Source organism: Pristiophorus japonicus, chromosome 5 (assembly GCF_044704955.1).
Source record: "Pristiophorus japonicus isolate sPriJap1 chromosome 5, sPriJap1.hap1, whole genome shotgun sequence".
In the NCBI taxonomy this organism is placed as follows: domain Eukaryota; kingdom Metazoa; phylum Chordata; class Chondrichthyes; family Pristiophoridae; genus Pristiophorus; species Pristiophorus japonicus.
The window spans coordinates 262,866,642-262,887,114 of NC_091981.1; the positions used below are offsets into that span (position 1 = coordinate 262,866,642).

The 20,473-nt window shown below is 45.1% G+C and overlaps 1 protein-coding gene across 1 annotated transcript in view; it reads left to right on the plus strand.

The window, feature by feature from the left end:
* The window catches only part of LOC139264688 (disco-interacting protein 2 homolog C), a 622,729-nt gene that overhangs the window by 522,706 nt on the left and 79,550 nt on the right, over positions 1–20,473 (plus strand). The window contains exons 26-28 of the mRNA XM_070881594.1: positions 560–683; positions 1,000–1,121; positions 19,261–19,372. Coding sequence (XP_070737695.1) covers positions 560–683; positions 1,000–1,121; positions 19,261–19,372 — 358 coding nt within the window. The remainder of the gene's footprint in view (positions 1–559; positions 684–999; positions 1,122–19,260; positions 19,373–20,473) is intronic.

Genomic DNA, 20,473 nt, shown 5'->3' on the forward strand with positions numbered 1-20,473 from the left:
CCTTCAATTAAAAAAAATAAGAAGGCCCTGGTTAAAGAACAAACCTCTTTGAGTGGTTTAGCAATTGTGATTTAAACTTTGAGGGGTTAATATCCAACACACATTCTGATGCTGGGTGTGAATGCTATTTCATGTTCTAGCCCCTCCCTATCTCTCTAATCTCCTCCAGCCCCACAAACCCCCGAGATAGCTGTGCTCCTCTAATTCTGCCCTCTGATTATAATCACTCAACCATTGGTGGCCATGCCTTCTGTTGCCTAGGTGCTAAGCTCTGGAATTCCCTGGCTACGCCTCTCAGCCTCTCTACCTCTTTCCTACTTCAAGACCTACCTCTTTGACCAAGCTATTGATCACCTGTTCTAATTTCTCCTTAAGTGGCTCAGTGTCACATTTTTTGTCTCATAATACTCCTGTGAAGAGCCTTAGGATGTTTTACTACATTAAAGGCGCTATATAAATGCAAGTTATTGTTATTTAATCCCTCTTAACGTTCCAGTGAGATAATCGTTTGAGCTGTCATAGAAGCTATCGCATTTCACCTTTTATGTTTGTTTACTAGGGAACAATAGCCAATTCCTTAACATGCCTTCAGCTACATAAACGAGCCGAGAAAATAGCAGTTATGCTGATGGAGAGGGGGCACCTACAGGATGGAGATCATGTGGCTTTGGTCTATCCACCAGGTATACTCATGTTGTATCAATTTTTCTTTTACCCTTTCATTCCCTGATCTCTCTCCTCTTCAGTGTGCCTTGCGCCAAATGTGTATTCAAAATCTATTGTCTGATTAAAAGGAATTCCTGCATTTCAGCAGCTGAAAAGCTGAGGGTTAGAGGAACTGAACATCATTAATCAAAGCTTGGCACTTTAGATGGTTTAAGTGCCTTTTAAAGAAAATCTGATGATGTGGTTTGTTGTAAAGCTTAGGCTGCTGTAACATGAGGCCTAGTAATTTAAAGTGCCGATACTAAGATGAGAAATGTTTTGTCCTTCATACAGGAATAGACTTAATTGCAGCATTTTATGGATGCCTGTACGCAGGTTGTGTGCCAATAACTGTTCGTCCTCCACATCCACAGAACATTGCTACTACATTACCCACAGTGAAGATGATTGTGGAGGTAGGTCAGGATTTAACATTGTGGTGTATTCGGTATTTGAATTTTCCACACAATTGCTTTTTTTTAAGGATAACTTTAATCTTATTCCTGTCACATGACTCTTTAAAAGACTTCTGTTCACTGGTACTTCATATTTAATACAGTTACGGTGCTCAGGGTATTCCACAATGGCGAAATATGATAACGATGATTTCACAATTATCTTTTTTTTTTTTTAAAATCAAATGTGACTTTTTACTCGACTCTGGAACCCAAATTCATTCTGATCCAGTTCATCAACTTCTATCTGACCTCACTGGCAAATGTTTTTGACGCGGGCGGTGCTGATATAGCCTGAGACTCTGGGACTGAAATTTAGTTGTACCAGAAAGCTGGAGCACCTATGAGTTTTGTAGTGGTACTTACCGCTGGAACTCCTGGTAATGTTTTCAAAGTCCTACAAGAAATGAATCATAATGGGGGCGGGCCTTAAGTTCAAAACCAAGCTGACTGGCTGAAAATAGGTCGCTCGGGGCCTCCGCTGCTGTCAATCAGCGGTGGAATCGTGCTGACGTCACAGCGCGTGTGCATCACCACGCTCTCTCCCCTCCGTTAAAGGGGAGAGATTCTATCATTTTTTTTTACTTTGGCCACTGGGCCACCAGGGTGAGTTTCGGCGGGGTGCCAGGCTGCCTGTTGGTGGTCCAGCCGAACCCAGGGGCACTATTTTTGCCAGCCAATCGGCAAGTTGGCTGGCAAAATTTTTTCCATTGCGGCAGTGGGCCCTCACCTTTAAGGGCGGCCACACTCAGTGCAGAGGGTGCACCGGCAGAAAAACCTGCCGGGGGCTCCAAGCGGTGGGGGGATCGATGGAACGAGGTGAATATGGCTGGGTAAATATTTTTATTACTTTTTTATTGTTTTCATTGTTGGTGCAACCACTCGGGCGTGATGGGGTCCAGGCTGAAAAATCCCCAGCCTGAATTTAGGTCGCGTCAGCCTGTTGACCCCAAAGCGGCGACTATTCCATTTTTAGGAATGGCCACCAAAAATGGGCATTAACGGGTCTCTTTGAGACCCTGAATTTCGGCCCCACTAGCTCGAATATAACTGCAGCCAAAAATGTCAGAATTGTTTGTGAGACCGAGATCAGGTATTCTGTTGGTTATTATACTGGTGTGTCGGTTCATAAGCTTACCAGTATCAGTAATTCACTGCATTTTCTTTCTCCATTTTTTTTTTTAAACCATCTATTTAAAAAAAAAATTAATTTCTTTTTAGGATGTGAGCCACACTGGCAAAGCATTATTTATTGCCGATTTAAGAGTTAACCATCATCATCATAGGCAGTCCCTCAAAATCGAGGAAGACTTGCTTCCACTCAGTGTTCTCAGGTGACAGGAATTGCAGTCTCTGTCACAGGTGGGACAGACAGTTGTTGAAGAAAAGGATGGGTGGGAGTCTGGATTGCCGCACACTCCTTCCGCTGCCTGCGCTTGTTTTCTGCTCTCGGTGACTAGACTCGAGGTGCTCAGCACCCTCCCAGATGCTGTTCCTCCACTTAGAGCGGTCTTTGGCCAGGGACTCCCAGGTGTTGGTGGGGATGTTGCACTTTATCAAGGAGGCTTTGAGGGTGTCCTTGAAACGTTTCCTCTGCCCACCTGGGGCTCGCCTGCCGTGTAGGAGTTCCAAGTAGAGTGCTTGCTTTTTGGAGTCCTGTGTCGGGCATGCGACCAATGTGGCCCGCCCAACGGAGCTGGTCGAGTGTGGTCAGTGCTTCGCTGCTAGGGATGTTGGCCTGATCGAGAACACTGACGTTGGTGCATCTGTTCTCCCAGGGGATTTGTAGGATCTTGCGGGGATATCGTTGGTGGTATTTCTACAGCGATTTGAGGTCTCTACTGTATATGGTCCACATCTCTGAGCCATACAGGAGAGTGGGTATTACTACACATCTGTAGACCATAAGCTTGGTGCCAGATTTGAGGGCCTGATCTTCGAACACTCTTCCTCAGGTGACTATAGTGTGGGACTGGAGTCACATGTTGGGCAGACTGACAAGGGGTGGCAGGATCTCTTCCCTGAAGAACATCAGTGCACCAGCTATGCTAGCCCACAAATGACCAGATTTCCTGAATTCAATTTCACAATTTACTATGCTGGGATTTGAACTCAGGACATCTTGGTTGCTCGTCCAATCATCATCATCATTGGCAGTCCCTCGGAATCAAGGAAGATTTGCTTCCACTCTAAAAGTGAGTTCTCAGATGAATGTGCAGTCCAATATGGGGATTACCGTCTCTGTCACAGGTGGGACAGACAGTCGTTGAAGGAAAGGGTGGGTCGGGAGCCTGTTTTGCCGCATGCTCCTTCCGCTGTCTGCGCTTGTTTTCAGCATGCTCTCGGCGACGAGACGCGAGGTGCTCGGCGCCCTCCTGGATGTTATTCCTCCATTTTGGGCGGTCTTGGACCGCTGCTAAACTCCCCACTAAAAGTTAGACCCTTTCAGATTCGGTGTAACTGCGGTTTTACCAGCGTAATGACTGCTACAACAAAGGTTATGGGCCTGAAAAAAGAATTTTAATTTTGTGGAGAGTGAGCTGCATCCATTGTAATAAAAATTTACATTTTTAAGAATCTTAGTTTGTTCATTATTTCAGGTTTGCCTTTTCCCCTTTTGAGAACCCCAATCTTTGTTTTGCTCTCTCTCAAAATTTTTGAAAAGTTAGGATTTTAAGAGCTTACTCACTTCCTGGTTCGCTGTCTGAGAATTCTGCGATTTGATTGACTGCTCAGACAGCCAGTTGAGGTCACAGCAGCTCACACGAGGGGATCCCCACTATACTCCGTTGATTTGAATTGAACATCAGAAAATCCGAACTTCTCAACACAGAGATCGCAAGATCATGGGGCTACTTGTGATGGATGTAGAAACATAGAAACATAGAAAATAGGTGCAGGAGCAGGCCATTCAGCCCTTCTAGCCTGCACCGCTATTCAGTGAGTTCATGGCTGAACATGAAACTTCAGTACCCCCTTCCTGCTTTCTCGCCATAACCCTTGATCCCCCGAGTAGTAAGGACTTCATCTAACTCCCTTTTGAATATATTTAGTGAATTGGCCTCAACTACTTTCTGTGGTAGAGAATTCCACAGGTTCACCACTCTCTGGGTGAAGAAGTTTCTCCTCATCTCGGTCCTAAATGGCTTACCCCTTATCCTTAGACTCTAAACTGGAGGCAGGGTTTACAATAATAGTCTGAGGGATAGTTAATAGTTATCTGGGTGGGTATGGAAATCATCTTCATGTAGCAGCGAGTAGTAACTCGGATGAGCATAACTTTCCTACTTTTCAATTCTATGCCTCTGGAAATAAACCCTAATGCTTGGTTTGCATTTTTTATGGCCTTGCTGACCTGTGTCGCAACTTTTAGTGACTTAGGGCCCAAATTTGGCCCTCCGTTTTTTTTCGGCGCACCTCTGAGCCCCCCGCCGACATTTTATCTCTGAAGCAACACCCAAAAAAATCCGTGCGATCATGGCCGCTTCTCTGGCCGTCTGTGGAGCTGGCATGTAGCAGAAGAAAGAGGGGGGGGGCGGAGCTAGAGTCTGCGCGCATGTGCAGTAGCTCCTGGCAGGCTGTTTCGGCAAACGGTCACTGCAGGCTGTGTGGGAGGGACCGAAGCACGCCGTCTCCAGCCCTGGCCAAATGGGCTCCTCATCGGTGGACTGCTGTGTTCCCTAAGGTAGGAGTTCTATCTTTTATTATTTACTGATTGGTTTTGGTGTTTTAGGTGCAGGGTTCCTTCTATTTTATTTGTTAATTAATTGCTTATTACTTTTTGTGCTTTGTTTGGTGCTTGGTGGTGCTTTAAATGTAGTTACTTGTACCGATTCCTTAACTGTAAGTAAGGTCTTTCTCTGCGGACAAAAGTGGACACATACGCTGCCCTAAGTTAGTTTAGTACAACTTTTTTCTGGCCAAATTGGCATAAATGGTGTAAGTGGCTGGGAACGCCCCCTTTTGGGAGAAAAAAACTGACCTAACAAAAAACCTAACTAACTAACTAACTGGCGCAAATTAAATGGCCATATTTGCAACTAAAAAGATACACCAGAAAAATCAAGTTGCACCAAAAAAAACGGTGCATCTCATGGGGAAATTTGGGCGCTGTGTAACCTAACCATGAAGCTACCATACCTGTTCATATAAGTTTGCCTCCCAAGCGATTTTTAGTTCCCATGGGCCCAAATTTCCCCAACCCCTTTTCCCGGCTCACTTACCCGAGATGCGCTGACTTTCTGCTCCTAAAACGGTGACGAAAATGTAGCTCATTATTCTCCCCGCTTCGTGGACCATCCTAGGGCTTGGCGTGGCATGGCAATCATAGTGGGGGGCGGAGCTACAGCCCTGCGCTGAAAACAGTGTCGGCAGCTGCGCGCGTGCGCAGTAGAGCGGTCACGCATGCGCAGTAGGTCCGTCCCATGATAATGCCTGCAGAACGCGTCCAGCCCCTATCCCAGGCCGAATGGCCTGCCGCACAGGCCACCTGCTGAGGGCTGCAAAAAACAGGTTGGTGCGATTGAATTTTGATCGGGGCGAGAGAGAGGGGGGGAGAGGTTGGTCGTCTTTGGCTGCAGTCTAGTGGTTTGGACCGAGGATAGCTTGTTGTGTAGTGACGTCGCTTGCCATGCAGGGCTGGCTTTGCGCTCGTTTGGTTGGGTGGCGGTCTTGTCATGTTAAAGAAGCACATATACAGTGACGGCCATGTGCTTAACCTACATCCCATCCTGTGTATCAATAAATAACCACCAACATGCAGTTAGATTGTATTACAAATAATTTATATGTGAAGCTCTTTGAAGATGTCATTGGGCAAAGATGCTTAGAATCATATGCCGTGTGTTGCACTGGACCTCGGTGTCCTTCCACATGTGGCCTGCCTGGCTCTAGCACACTTGCCGACCGTTGAACGTGCGCCCAAATCAGTCCGATCTCCGAACTCCTTTCGGGGCTAAATGGAGTCGATTGCGGTCCCTCACGCGAGGGAGCCGAAACCCCATGCCTCTGCCAGGTTTCAGGCTACCGTTTCTAAAGTCTGACCAAAAACCCCAAAAATGGGCAAAAAGGGAAAAAATTCCTGCCCAAAAAGGATTGAAAGTCGGTGGGGCGGCAGCCGCGTTCTCCCTCCCCTATCCCAGGCCGAAGGGACTGAAGGTAGGATTTACTTCAGCTCTTTATTTGTTAATTTCATTATTTACTTCAGTTCTTTAGTTTTTATTGGTTATTACTGCTTGTGCTCTGTTTGGTGCTTGGTGGTGCTTGAAATGTTGTTTAGGTGCAGTGTTCCTTCTATTTTTTTTATTTTTTATTTATTGATTGCTTATTACTTTGGTCTTGGTGCTTTATGTGCAGGGTTGCTTCTATTTTATTTGTTAATTGTTTATTACTTTTTGTGCTTTGGTGCTTGGTGGTGCTTTAAGTTACTTGCACCAATTCCTTAACTGTAAGTGAGGTCTTTCTGTGCGGGGAAAAAAGTGGACACATACGCTGCCCTAAGTTAGTTTAATACAACTTTTTTCTGGCCAAATTGGCATAAATGGTGTCAGTGACTGGGAACGCCCCCTTTTGGAAAAAAAAATTAACCTAACAAAAAACCTAACTAACTCACTTACACTGGCGCAAATTAAATGGCCATATTTGCAACTAAAAAGATACACCAGAAAAATCAAGTTACACTAAAAAAAATGGTGCAACTCATGGGGAAATTTGGGCTATTTAAGTTCCTGCTGGTAAAATAGTTCAGACCTAAAGAGTAGCATTCCTTATCAAACTGTTGCTTATCTCCAGACATGGGGAAAATCTGTTCTGCAAGTAGCTGGGAGCAGTCGGACTGTGCTTGCCTGTTTAGAATACAGATCCTGATGACTTAATGGAGGAAAATGTAATTGCTTAAATATGGACACAGACATTTGCATGAATAGTAATTATGATCATGGTTTGTTCAGTGATTTGGAAATGTGACTGGAAAGCTTCCTGTTAATTGAGCATGCTTATATTTCTCATTTGCGAAATGTTCTCATTATTTGTCTTTGACCTTCAGTTTACGTGGTAATATTAATTGCTGTCAGTCACAGGGCCCATGTTTATTGTTGAACTGTGCTTTGGTACAGATGACGATGCAATATCCCCTCAGTGCTTCAAGGCTGTACTTTATGGCCCACTTACATTACAGCACTGCTGTGAATGGTAGCCGTGACTTTGGTGGTTGCCCCCTTAAGTAATGGAGGTCGTGATGTTAGTCGTGGACAAGTTGAGAACAATCTTGGGAAGTAGTTTTCATCAGGTATTCCAGCAGAGCAGTGCCACCGTGGAGGGGGGTGGGGGGGTGTAATCTGCCACCACCATTTAAAGAAAGGGTTGCATTTATATAGTGCCTTTCATGACCTCAGGATTTCCCAAAGCACTTTACAGCCGATTAAGTACTTTTGAAGTATAGTTACTGTTGTAATTTAGAAAACGCACACCCAATTTGCGCACAGCAAGGTCTCACAAGCAGCAAAGTGATAATGACCAGGTAATCTGTTTTAGTGATGATGGTTGAGGGATAAATATTTGCCACGGCTGCAAAATTTTGCCAAGCGTTACTCCCCTGCTCATCTTCGAAATAGTGTCTTTGGATATTTTATGTCCACCTTAGAGGGCAGAAGGGGCCTTTGTTTAACGTCTCATCCAAAAGATGGTACCCCGACCATGCAGCCCTCCCTCGGTACGGCACTGGAGTATCAGCCGAGATTAAGTACTCGCGTCTCTGGAGTGGGACCTGGACCCACAACCTTCTGAGTGCTACCATGAGCCACGGCTAACACAATAATCTTCCACTTAATGCACCATACCACATTTATCAACATTATAATTTTACAATGTCAAATTTATTAATTTGTCTGACTGGGAAAAACAGTACTACCAGTCGGTATGGGTGAGAGCGCTGCTTATGGATGCTTGCCAGCCTGCCATTTTCTGCTTGCTGATCTCCATGGGCCTTCCCCAGCCACTGGTGAACTCCTGTAGCATGAAATTGAAGCCATTATTTGAGACTTTGAAACAACTGTGTATGCACATGATTACATTTGCTCGCTTTGTCTGTTGCAATGTAAATGGGATGGATTTCACAGCATGGGAGCTCCAACAGCAAGTCTGCTGCTATTAGAATAAAAGGGTCTCAAAATACTTTTTCAAACTGTCAAATAAATAATAATGACACTTTCAATTACTTTAGCCTTGGCAAACCAGAATGCATTGTCATGGAATGTATCATAGGTGCAGAGGACATTATCAAGCAGAGATGACAAGAGACTGCACTTTTTTTTAATCTTTAAAAAAAAAATTAGTAAGACACTGAAGTCTTATCGATAAAGGAAAAAGTGCAAGATGTGACTTAAATTTCAGTTATCTGCTGCGCTATTTAGAAATTCCATTTATTAGTGAAGCATTGTGTAGCAAAATGGGTCTGGCAGTTTTACTGCCTTAGAAGCAACTAAATCATGCTGTGGTGCTTTGTGTGCAATTTAATACAGCTTCTCAGCAGGCCACAAAAAGAAATACATGCCGAAAGTTGGGAGGTGAACTCGCGGGGCGGGGGCGCTTGCATCAAAGCACATTTGTATTGTGAAATTCAGAGCAAATACATTTTTTCCAACGCAAAAGCACTCAACGCATTTCTAGCCAGAAAATTCCAAGCTTTGTGGTTTCACCGACAATGGTGTATTGCTGTACTGCATATAATACACACACAATACACACACAATACACACACAATACACACACAATACACACACAACACAATACACACACAATACACACACTATACACACACTATACACACACTATACACACACTATACACACACTATACACACACTATACACACACTATACACACACTATACACACACTATACACACACTATACACACACATGGAAATGACATAAACTTGGATCTTTAGATTAATCAAGCTTTAAAATTGATAATGGAATGATCGGGAAAGGATTTTCAGCATCGTTCAACACCATTGTATTTTTCCTGTGGCTTCTGGGATATTAATAAGAAAATATAAATGCTCCCTCATCTTGGATTAACAGTTTTGCCATTCCCAATACAGAAGTCCAGGTGTAAGTTTTAAAAAAATGCCATTTTACCCAATAAACTTGCTCCAGAGTAACTCCGTTAGGTAGGATTTTTTTTGTTGAGTTTTTTTTCAAAAGGGAGCGTTCCCAGACACTTACGCCAGTTTTGGCCATTTATGCTACTTTGGCCAGCTAAAACTTACTCCAAATCGACTTAGGTCAGCGTATGTAGCCAGCTCTGAAAAACATTGCAGACAGTGAAGAATTCGGCACAGGTTAGTACATTTAAAGCACCAAGACTTACAAAGCACTAAACAAAGGCCAAAAAGTAATAAGCAAGCAATCAATAACATTAAAAAATAGAAGTCCTACCTTTATGCTGGAGTATTTTTTGTTTTTTAATTCCCCCCCCCCCCCCATCAAAACACTCTTTTCCCCCCCCCCCCCTCCAAGTCAAATCTCTCCTCACTAAACAAAGCACAACCATCAAGAAATAAAAAATAAAACTCAAGTCATACCTCGGCCCGGGAAGTCAGCGGGCTGGCTGGCTGGTGCAGGAGGCCACTCGACCGAGGATAGGGGCTGTGAGCATCGGGCCCTGCTCACAACCCGCAGGACACGCTGGGAGGGCGAGGTGCATGCGCGCAGACTTCTCTGCGCATGCTCGCAGTTGCCGGCAGTGCTTTCTGCACTGGCCTGTTGCGCTGCCCCCCCCCCCACCTGCACTAGATACGCCGTGCTAGGACACGGGAGATTCAGCAGAGCGGGCAGGATGGGGCCACTTTTTTTCGGCACCGTTTCCAGCACGCAAAGTTGGCGCATTTCGGGTAAGTGCGCCGAAAAAAGGGGTTGGGGAAAATTGGGCCCTATATTTCAGCTGCCTTGTCCCTTCTGTTTTGCACCAGGGTGGGAACAAGACCCTTGGATTGGCTTGTTCATAAATTCATCATATTATGGAGTATCTTTCCACGTCACTTAAAAAAATAAATAAACTGTAGCTCTTCACTTGAAACCCTTTACAAAGACTGGTACACAATGCAATATTATGCAGTACTTAGTTGATTTGTAGTACATTTTAATTCAGAAAGAAGGAGGAATTATTTTAAAATATGTATATGTACCATTAAATGCTTTATTGATTAGCTAAATTAATGTGTAAGTGCATAATTTAATCTTTAACCATAAAAAGCCTGTGTAGTTTTAACCTTGAATTTGTAACAGTGTATGTAATGATAATGGGGAGGGGGGGTGGGGGTGGCGGAATTAGCACTGGTAACCTAATGCTGGGAAATATATTTGCTAGTCAGTGGAAGCTCAATATTACGGGAGGGGGGGAAAAAAATAAAAAATAAAGGAAAAGCTACAAAATATGCTGAACATATTTTTTTTCTAGTCGGGAGAGTTGCAGTTTGGGGGTAATTTTAACTAATCCGCCCACTGAGAAACTGACCAGATTGGGTGCACCACTGGTTTCACACCCCGCCCGATTTTACTCTGCACTGACGTTCCACCTGATCTCGGGTTTCCCACTCAGCGGGTTAAGTTAAGAATTGCACTCCTATGTATTTGGTAAACAATTTATAGGAAATGTTTGAATGTAACTTTCTGCAGAGAATTTAACAGACGGTTTTGTATCTATTATAATTGGTAGTAGAACCTCTAAGGTTGAGCGAAGTAGGAGCAGCTGGTGATGTAAATTTGAAATCAGAAACTTAAGTGTAAAAGGTAGTAATGCGCTCTCTTCTGTGTTTGGCAGATAACTTTTGCACTGGCCAGCTTTGCCTTTCCCCATGAAAGAAACCAAGTCTCTTTCATGGTTACTAAGGTCTCTGCCTTCTCTGTTCCAAAAAAAGTAACCCCAGCCTATCCAATCTTTCCTCATAGCTAAAGTTCTCCAGTCCTGGCAACATCCTCAAAAACCTCCTCTGTACCCTCTCTAGTGCAATCATATCTTTCCTGTAATGTGATCAGAACTGCTCTCAGTACTTTTGCTATGGCCTAGCTCGTGTTTTATACAGTTCTAGCATAACCTTTCTGTTCTTGTATTCTCATCATCATCATAGGCAGTCCCTCGAAATCGAGGAAGACTTGCTTCCACTCTAAAAGTGAGTTCTCAGGTGACTGAACAGTCCAATACGGGAATTACAATCTCTGTCACAGGTGGGACAGACAGGTTGAAGGAAAGGGTGGGTGGGTAGTCTGGTTTTCCGCATGCTCCTTCCATTGTCTACGTTGGGTTTCTGCATGGTCTTGGCGACGAGACTCGAGGTGCTCAGCGCCCTCCCAGAGGCTCTTCCTCCACTTCGGGCGGTCTTGGGCCAGGAATTCCCAGGTGCCGGTGGGGATGTTGCACTTTATCAAGGAGGCTTTGAGGGTGTCCCTGAAACATTTCCTCTGCCCACATGGGGCTCACTTGCCGTGTAGGAATTCGAAGTAGAGCGCTTACTTTGGGAGTCTCATGTCGGGCATGCGGACGATGTGGCCCGCCCAACGGAGCTGGTCGAGCGTGGTCAGTGCTTCAATGCTGGGGATGTTGGTGCGTCTATCCTCCCAGTGGATTTGCAGGATCTTGCGGAAGCATCGCTGATGGTACTTCTCCAGAGCTTTGAGGAGTCTACTGTATATGGTCCACGTCTCTGAGCCATATAAGAGGGCGGGTATCACTACTGCCCTTGTATTCTAAGCCTCGGCTAATAAAGGAAAGTATTCTGTATGCCTTCTTAACCACCTTTCCAGGGACATGCATTCCAAGATCACTTTGTTCCTCTACACTTCTCAGTATCCTGCCATTTATTGTGTATTCTCTTGTTTTGTTAACCCGCCCCAAATGCATTCCAAGATATTTAATTTTAAATGTATTTTTTTACAGATTATTTTGTCAAAATAAAGATCTACAGTTCTTTATGTATTTTAAAATGATTGTTCCAAATTTCAAAATGAATGATATTTGATGGTGAGATAATATTGTTCCAAAGGTAAAACCTGCAAGAATAAAGCTGTTACATTGTAAATGAGAAATATAAAGAAATTAATACTTGATCAATGCATTTAAGGGGAAGCTCGATAAACACCTGAGTGAGAAAGGAATAAAAGGTGATGCTGTTCGGGGTAGATTTTTCAAAAACTTCTCAAAACGTTTAATTAAACTGGTACTTGGACTTAATTCATATATAAGCATTTTGTTAAAATGATGTAACAAAATACAATAATTTGGCATCTGTTTTCCACTTGAAGGTTAATGAAGATAATTTGAGGTCAATGGAAGATTCTCGTCCTTGAATCGTTTACTAAAATGAAATAAATTGTTTAGCTCTTCTATTGAGGTTAAAACAATTTCTATCACTTAGGGAGTGCATTAAACGTTACATTATTTATATTTCATACTAAGAAACATGTTCCTTTTCTTTGCAGTAAGGAGCATTGTAGCGTGTTGTAGATTGTTTTGCTCGCCCAAAGAATTACCTTTGCTGTACTTCAAACATCCCGGTTTTTTAAATTAATGATGTATTCGGTGTATTTTATGTAAATCAGCTAAGTTTTTTATTCTTATATTTAATATCCTGTCAAAGATCCATTAGTGAGAAAAGATAAATGTAACAATATTGTCACGATGGATTGCGATTCAACAGCGTTGGCAATGATCTTTTTGGGTTACTATACACCATGCATGTAGCACACTAGCTATTGGGCAGCTTTAAATGTATTATATAAAATAATTCAACTTCAAAATGGTTTTATTTCATACATTTGGAGGAAATATAAATGATCTGTGCCGAATGCCCAGTTGTTGATCATACAATAGGTGTGGCAATATCATAATTTTAAATGTTTCTAAATGTTGCCATTAGGTACATATATTTTATTGTGAAGAAATCACCATCATAGGCAGTCCCTCAAAATCGAGGAAGACTTGCTTCCACTCTAAAAGTGAGTTCTCAGGTGGATGAACAGTCTAATACGGGAACTACAGTCTCTTTCACAGGTGGGACAGACAGTGGTTAAAGGAAACGATGGGTGGGGAGTCTGGTTTTCCACGCACTCCTTCCGCTGTCTGCGTTTGGTTTCTGCATGCTCTCGGCGATGAGACTCGAGGTGCTCTGCGCCCTCCTAGATGCTTAGGGTGGTCTTTGGCCAGAGATTCCCAGGTGCTGTTGGGGATGTTGCACTTCATCAAGGAGGCTTTGAGGGTGTCCTTGAAACGTTTCCTCTGCCCACCTGGGGCTCGCTTGCTGTGCAGGTGTTCCAAGTAGAGCGCTTGCTTTGGGAGTCTCGTGTCAGGCATGCGGACGATGTGGCCCATCCACCGGAGCTGGTCGAGTGTGGTCAGTGCTTCGATGCTGGGGATGTTGGCCTGGTCGAGAATACTGACATTGGTGTGCCTAACCTCCCAGTGGATTTGCAGGATCTTGCGGAGGCAGCGCTGGTGGTATTTCATCAGCGCTTTAAGGTGTCTACTGTATGTGGTCCACATCTCTAAGCCGTATAGGAGGGCGGGTATCGCAACAGCCCTGTAGACCATAAATTGTGAAGTGATACCAGAATGGCGAACAATCATTTCAGATGCACTGTGAAATCGGTGGAGAAACTATGGCACAGAATTTGCGGTTGGAAGGTTCCTGCGGGTGATGCCTTCGACGGCAAAAATTTCTTATAAAGTACCTGTTGTTCCCGGAGGTTCGGAGACTTACCGTCCTGGGCCTCTACGCGAAGGCCTTTGTAGAGGCCCACGTACCCCAGGAGCGTATGGATTTCATATACATCACTGAGACCACGTGGGCTGGCCCAACCTATCAGAGTAGGGGAATCCCCATTCATACTTATGGTGGTTCTGTATATATGGAACTCTCAAGTATAGAATCATAGAAATTTACAGCACAGAAGGAGGCCATTTTGGCCCATCGTGTCCGCACCGGCCGACCAAGAGCTATCCAGCCTAATCCCACTTTCCAGCTCTTGGTCTGTAGCCCTGTAGGTTACAGCACTTTGGGGTCAAGTTTTGGCCTGAGTTGCTCCTATTTTTTTAGAGCAACTAGTTTAGAATGGAGTATCTTAGAAATTGCAATTCTTGGCCTTTAGTTTGCTCCAGTTCTAGTGAGTTAGAACAGTTTTATTTTAGAACAGATTTTTTTTCAAAAGGGGGCGTGTCCAGCCATTTACGCCTGCTTTGCAAGTTTAGGCTTGATTGGAATAAGTGTAGATTTTTGTACGCTCAGAAAAACCTTGCCTACACTTGGAAATCAGGCGTAGGGAACGAAAGATGGGGGGAGGGGAGGTGGGTTTACAAACATTAAACACTTCACTTTTGCAAATAAAGAGCCTTCGTCAATGATAAATAAACCAATAAATCAATCCAAATAAATTTTAAAAAATTAAAAATTAGACAAAAATTAAAAATCACTCAATAAATAAAACATTATTTCTTCTCACCGACTGCAGCACCAGGGTGAAAAAGGGGGGGGGGGGGAGAACAGAAAATGATTGGGGGGGACGGGGAAGAGAAGATGATGGGGGCGGTGAGAGAGAAGACGACAAAGAAAAGAAGCTGATGCCGGGTGGCTGCTGCTGCCGCCGACTTTTCGGGCGGGGCCCTGCCCCAGTACGATGCGGGCGGGCCCCGCTGACAACGAGGAAGCTGGGCCCTGCCCCAGTACGATGCGGGCGGGCCCCGCTGACAACGAGGAAGCTGGGCCCTGCCCCAGTACGATGCGGGCGGGCGGGCCCCGCTGACAACGAGGAAGCTGGGCCCTGCCCCAGTACGATGCGGGCGGGCGGGCGGGCCCCGCTGACAACGAGGAAGCTGGGCCCTGCCCCAGTACGATGCGGGCGGGCGGGCGGGCCCCGCTGACAACGAGGAAGCTGGGCCCTGCCCCAGTACGATGCGGGCGGGCGGGCGGGCCCCGCTGACAACGAGGAAGCTGGGCCCCGCCGAGGACTTCGGGCGGGGCCCGCACACAGCCAATGCCGGGCTGCCGACGTCTCTTCGGGCGGGGCCCGCCCCCAGCGAGTGGCCGGGCGGGCGGGCCCCGTCGCCGAGGTAAGAGACGCAGGCCACACGGCCCAGGATAGGGGGCGACGTCCCTTCGGCCTGGGATAGGGTCGTCGCCCCAGAGACAGGACGCCGGCAGCTACTGCGCACGCGCTCAGCCTTCACTGCGCATGCGCGCAGCTGCCGGCACTGTTTTTGGCGCAGGGCTGTAGCTCCGCCTCCAGCAGCTCCTGCTGCGCAGCACCGAGGTGCAATTGGGTCTACAGATATCGGAGAATCGCTAGGTAAGTATTCGCCGCAATTTGTGTTCGATAAATTAGGCGGGCCACTCCGATGTGCGCAGTTCTATCGGGCGGCTGAAGCTTGGGCCCTTTAAGTGCACATCCAAGTATCTTATAAATGTGATGAGGGTTTCTGTCTCTACCACCCTTTCAGGCAGTGAGTTCCAGAACCCCATCACCCTCTGGGTGAAGAAATTTCCCCTCAAATCCCCTCTAAACCTCCACCCAATTACTTTAAATCTATGTCCCCTGGTTGTTGCTCAGGGGTCGTGTAACTATTTAGCATGTATGAATGGGAATACCCCTCAGAACACTGAAAATAAATAGAAAAACATCACACATTTAAAATTAATCAAAATTGAATTTAATTAATTATTTAAAGCAAAAATTACATTTTTTTGAAAAACAAATGTACATATTTTAAACGGTCTAAAAATAAATTTACCATATTTAATAGAATTTTAAATGTTTCAATTATTGAAAGAAATGTATTATTCTGTACATTAAAAGCCTTACGCTGATGAAAGCAGGCAGATCATCCAACTCTCCGCCCGCGGAGGCCCTTTAGTTTCGGAGGCGTGCGATCTGTCAAGAGAATTCGTGACAGATCGCAAGTTCCAGCTTTAGGCGCCTGTGCTTTGCATGCCGAAACCCGGAACCTGTGGGGATCCCATGGGCATGGGTGCACCTCGAACGTGCCTGTGGGGAGTGCAAATTCGGGCCCTGTATCCGCTGCTTGCTCTCAATGTTCAACACAAATGTGTTCCTTTCACAGTGAAATGGGCTCCTGCGCCTGCTTTCACTGACCATCACATTTTTGGACGTATGTGCAAGCGCATGCGGAATCCTGAACTTGCGGTCAATTTCAAAGGCGATATGGCGGCGTATTCTGAGTACAGCATCATACCCACCGCAAAATCTGCCTCATTTTATTTCCTTTTCACAGTCCAGAGAGCATGTTAGAAATGTCGCCCTTTTCCTTTGCAACAATAGTATTTATTTGGTTGATAAAACTACTATAGCTATCTTACACAGAGTAAAATTATATATTTTTTATATTGCACTGTAACTATGGAGTAAAATATATTTTTCACATTGGAATCATTCTTTAGTAGTAACACATTGTCATACATTATATATATATATATATATATATATATATCATACATGTGTACAGAAGGAGACTTATAAATCTCAAATATGTAATCTCCAATGTATCCACTCTCCATATTATCAGGTATTCCATAGTGGTTTGTAAACTCATTATGGGGAATGGTGGGGTCTTGGGTTTTTATTTACAGTAAAAGTAACTGTTGTTAGAAATAGCCAAGTTAAGGTCATCTCTGGTCACTTTGGTTTACAGTCGATGCTGATTATTAATCTGGTGGGTATATTGGGCCCAAGTTTCCACATGATTCGCGACTGATTTTTAGGAGCAACTGGTGGAGAACGGACTATTTTAGAAATTGCAATTCTCCACATTTTTTTTTTCTGCAGTTCTAGTCAGGTAGAACAGTTCTAGTTTAGAACAGAATTTTTTCTTCAAAAGGGGGCGTGTCCGGCCACTGACGCCTGATTTGAAAGTTTCCACAGTGAAAATGTACTCCAAACTAAAGTAGAATGGAGCCAGTGAAGATTTTTGTAGAACTGAAAAAACCTGTTCTACACATTAAAAAATCAGGCGCAGGTTACAAATTAGGCGTCCAGAACGAGGTGGGGGGGAAGTCATTAAATTCGACAATAAATCCTTATTTATACTTCTACAAATATTATACAAATAAATCCAACCTGAATAAACATTTATAAGCCAAGAAAAGATTAAATAAACCATCTTCCTACCTGTGTGAAAGTGCTTCAGCCAGGGAGAATTCTGCAGCCGTTCGTGCCACTGAGCGAGAGAGGGAGGGAGAGAGAGAGAGAGAGGGGAGAGAGAGGAGAGAGAGCGGGGGTGGGGGGGGGTGGGTCGGGTCAGTCGGGGCGGGGGGGGAGCGGGTGTCGGGTCGGGGTGGGGGGGAGCGAGTGTCTGGTCGGCGGGGCGGGGGGGGAGGGGGCGGGAGTGGGTGTAGGGTTGGGTCTGGTCGGCGCGGGTGTCGGATCAGGTCTGGTCGGCGGGGGTGGGGGGAGCGGGTATCTGGTCGGCGGCGGGGGGGCGCGGATGTCGGGTCAGGTCTGGTCGGCGGGGCGGGGGGGAGCGAGTGTCGGGTCGGGGGGGGGGAGCAGGAGCTGGCCGTGGGAGGAGCCTCATTCACGCAGCCCCAGTGAGGCCATTCAGCCAGGGCTAGGGGCTGCGTGCTTCGGGCCCATCCCACACAGTTCGGCGCCTGGAGCTACTGCACTTGTGTGCCGACTGTAGCACGCATGTGCAGAGGTCCCGGCACTGTTTTCAGCGCCGGGACCTGGCTCCGCCCCCCCCACAGCTCGTGCTGGCTGCGCCGAGGGCCAGAGGACCTGTAAGTAGGTGGAGAATACCGAGGATTTTTTTAGGCGCGAAAAACGGGCGCCCAGCTCGGAGGGGCGCCCCGTTTTTTTTCTTGTGGAAACTTGGGCCCATTGTGTTTAATCAGAGTTTAAGACTGAATATAACACATTATTTATACAACAAAACCATACGACCGTAATAAGTAGTTGATACCGATCGGGCAAACGGCTGCTGTGCGTGAGCAGTTCTCTGCCTTGCAGTTTCTTTCCCTTCGTCTAGCGCTTCCTTCGGTAAAGCATGGGATCGCTCAAAGAGCATTCGACCAGCCCAACTTCTGTCTCGTTCTCCCCTCGCACTGTTTGCACTGAAAAGATCTCTCGGTGTTTTATTCTCTTTTTTTTGAGGTAGGCCTGGAAAGGAATATTGACATGACCTTTTGACCTATAGAGGTTCCCCTAAAAACTCCCGATCCAATGCCGTGTCGAGTTCTTTGTTTCGATTCTGAATCAAGAGCCCTTCCTAAATATGTGTCAAGATTTTGGTCTTTTCTGTGTATACTTTTCCAGGGTTCGTCCTTTGAAATTAATTTAATCCCTCTTGTCCCTATCCTCCCTTTGATCTCATGAGGCCAAGCCAGAAAACTGCCCACTTCAGGGTCGCTATCTCCTTTAAGACGTAGCAAATTATTTACGTTAACTTCTCCACCTTCCATTCATTCTAAGTCTTTCTATAACACATTGTCTTCAAGAAAGTTGAAGTCTTAACTTGAAAACAACAGATAATGGTTGTTATAATGCAGAATGTTATAACATCTCAGCAGAGAACCAAAATATTAGCATTTCTAAGCATCTAATACCAGTCTGAGAAGACACTTTGTCTCCCGTTCAAGACGACCATGTAAACACAGCATTCTTCGCATCACAGTTTTAGTTGCATAACCATATACATTTTGGACAGCCCTGATTTCTAACACTGTGAAGCTCTCGGATTGTCTTTAAAAACCCAAATAGATCACACATGTGCTTTAGGAAAGGAATCTGCCCTCCTTACCCAGTTTGGCCTGTAAGTGACTCCAGTCTCTCACACAAATGCAGTTGACTCTTAACTGCCCTCTGAAGACACTCTCTTGTATCAAACCACTCAATTAATGAACAATAAATGCTGCCCTTGCTTGCACCACTCACATTCCGAGAACAAATTTTTAAAAATACATCATTTTTGTTGATGATCGAAAGTTTTCTATTTGGATGCCCTCTTTTGTATAAATCTTTGTTGTAAAGGCCATATTAATTTTGACCTTTCCTACAGCCTCTGTACATTGCTTACCTAACAGATCCATTATTTTGCAGGTCAGCAGATCAGCATGCATAATGACATCGCAATTGGTCGTAAAACTTCTAAGGTCGAGAGAAGCAGGAGCAGCAGTTGATGTAAGAACGTGGCCTCCTGTATTAGACACAGGTAGGAAATCTGGGTTCAAAAACTAAGTGCAAAAGGCAATATTGCACTCTCTTCCATGTTTGGTAGGTCACTTTCAAATTACAAATCCTGTTTTACAAGTTTTGAGCGTTCGAAGCCCATTAATATTGCATAAGGGTTCAGTGATGCATTTTAAACATCTCTTAGTCAAATGGAGAGGCTGCATAGTCAGGCAATAGTTTAAATCTTTATAACTCATGAGGAACTTGATTTATGGAAGCTTAAAGTGTCGGAGCGCATATATTAATCTTAGTTGTATAATCTACTCACGTTGCCATTAAACGTGTACAAATAAATTAATCGGGCCCGAGTTTGGTCGACTTACTGCCGGCTTGGAAGGTCTCCCTGGTTTCTGGGCGCTCTCCCCTCCGAGCGAGTTTCGTCAGGTTCTCACGCCGGCGGAGAGAGAAGATCACTGGGGAGCATCCGCTGGCGTGTGCCGGCATGCAATGCCGACAGAAGTCCTAAAGTTCTCCCGCCCGGTCACTCCCCAGATTGGTCTGGGTGGTCCTCCGCTCCAGCAGCAGAAGAGACTGCCGCGTGGAGGCGGGTCTTAACCGAACGGTAAGTATGAAGGCCTGCAAGAAAAGGTTAGTGCACTTGTTTTCTTCATTTCTTTTGCAGGGATTTTGGTGGATGGGGTCCTCTGAAGGATTTGTCGTAGTAGTTTCTTTTAAATGTTTTGAAAAGGTTTTATTTTTCCTGTTTCCCCACCCCCCTCCCGGGCCCTGACTTTATCCTCGGCGTTACTTTGCCGAGGATCACATTTGCCGCCCAGGATCGGCGTGTAAAGCCTATTTTTTTCTGCCGGGCGTTTTTTCCCACCAAACTTCCACCCAAAGTACCGTCAGGATCTTAGAGATCCTTTGGACAGTACTTGAGTGGAACTTAGGTTTGACCAAACTCGGGTCCACAGTCAATGTAATTATTTATCTTTAATTATGTGGAACTGTTCAATGTTGAAAGCATTATGATGTCCTGTTAAGGTGTTGAAACATCTGAGAAGGCATTGGGGCAGTATAATGACAATATGTACAAGGTATGAAACAACCTCACATCATGTTGCACAAATTTAACCTGGCA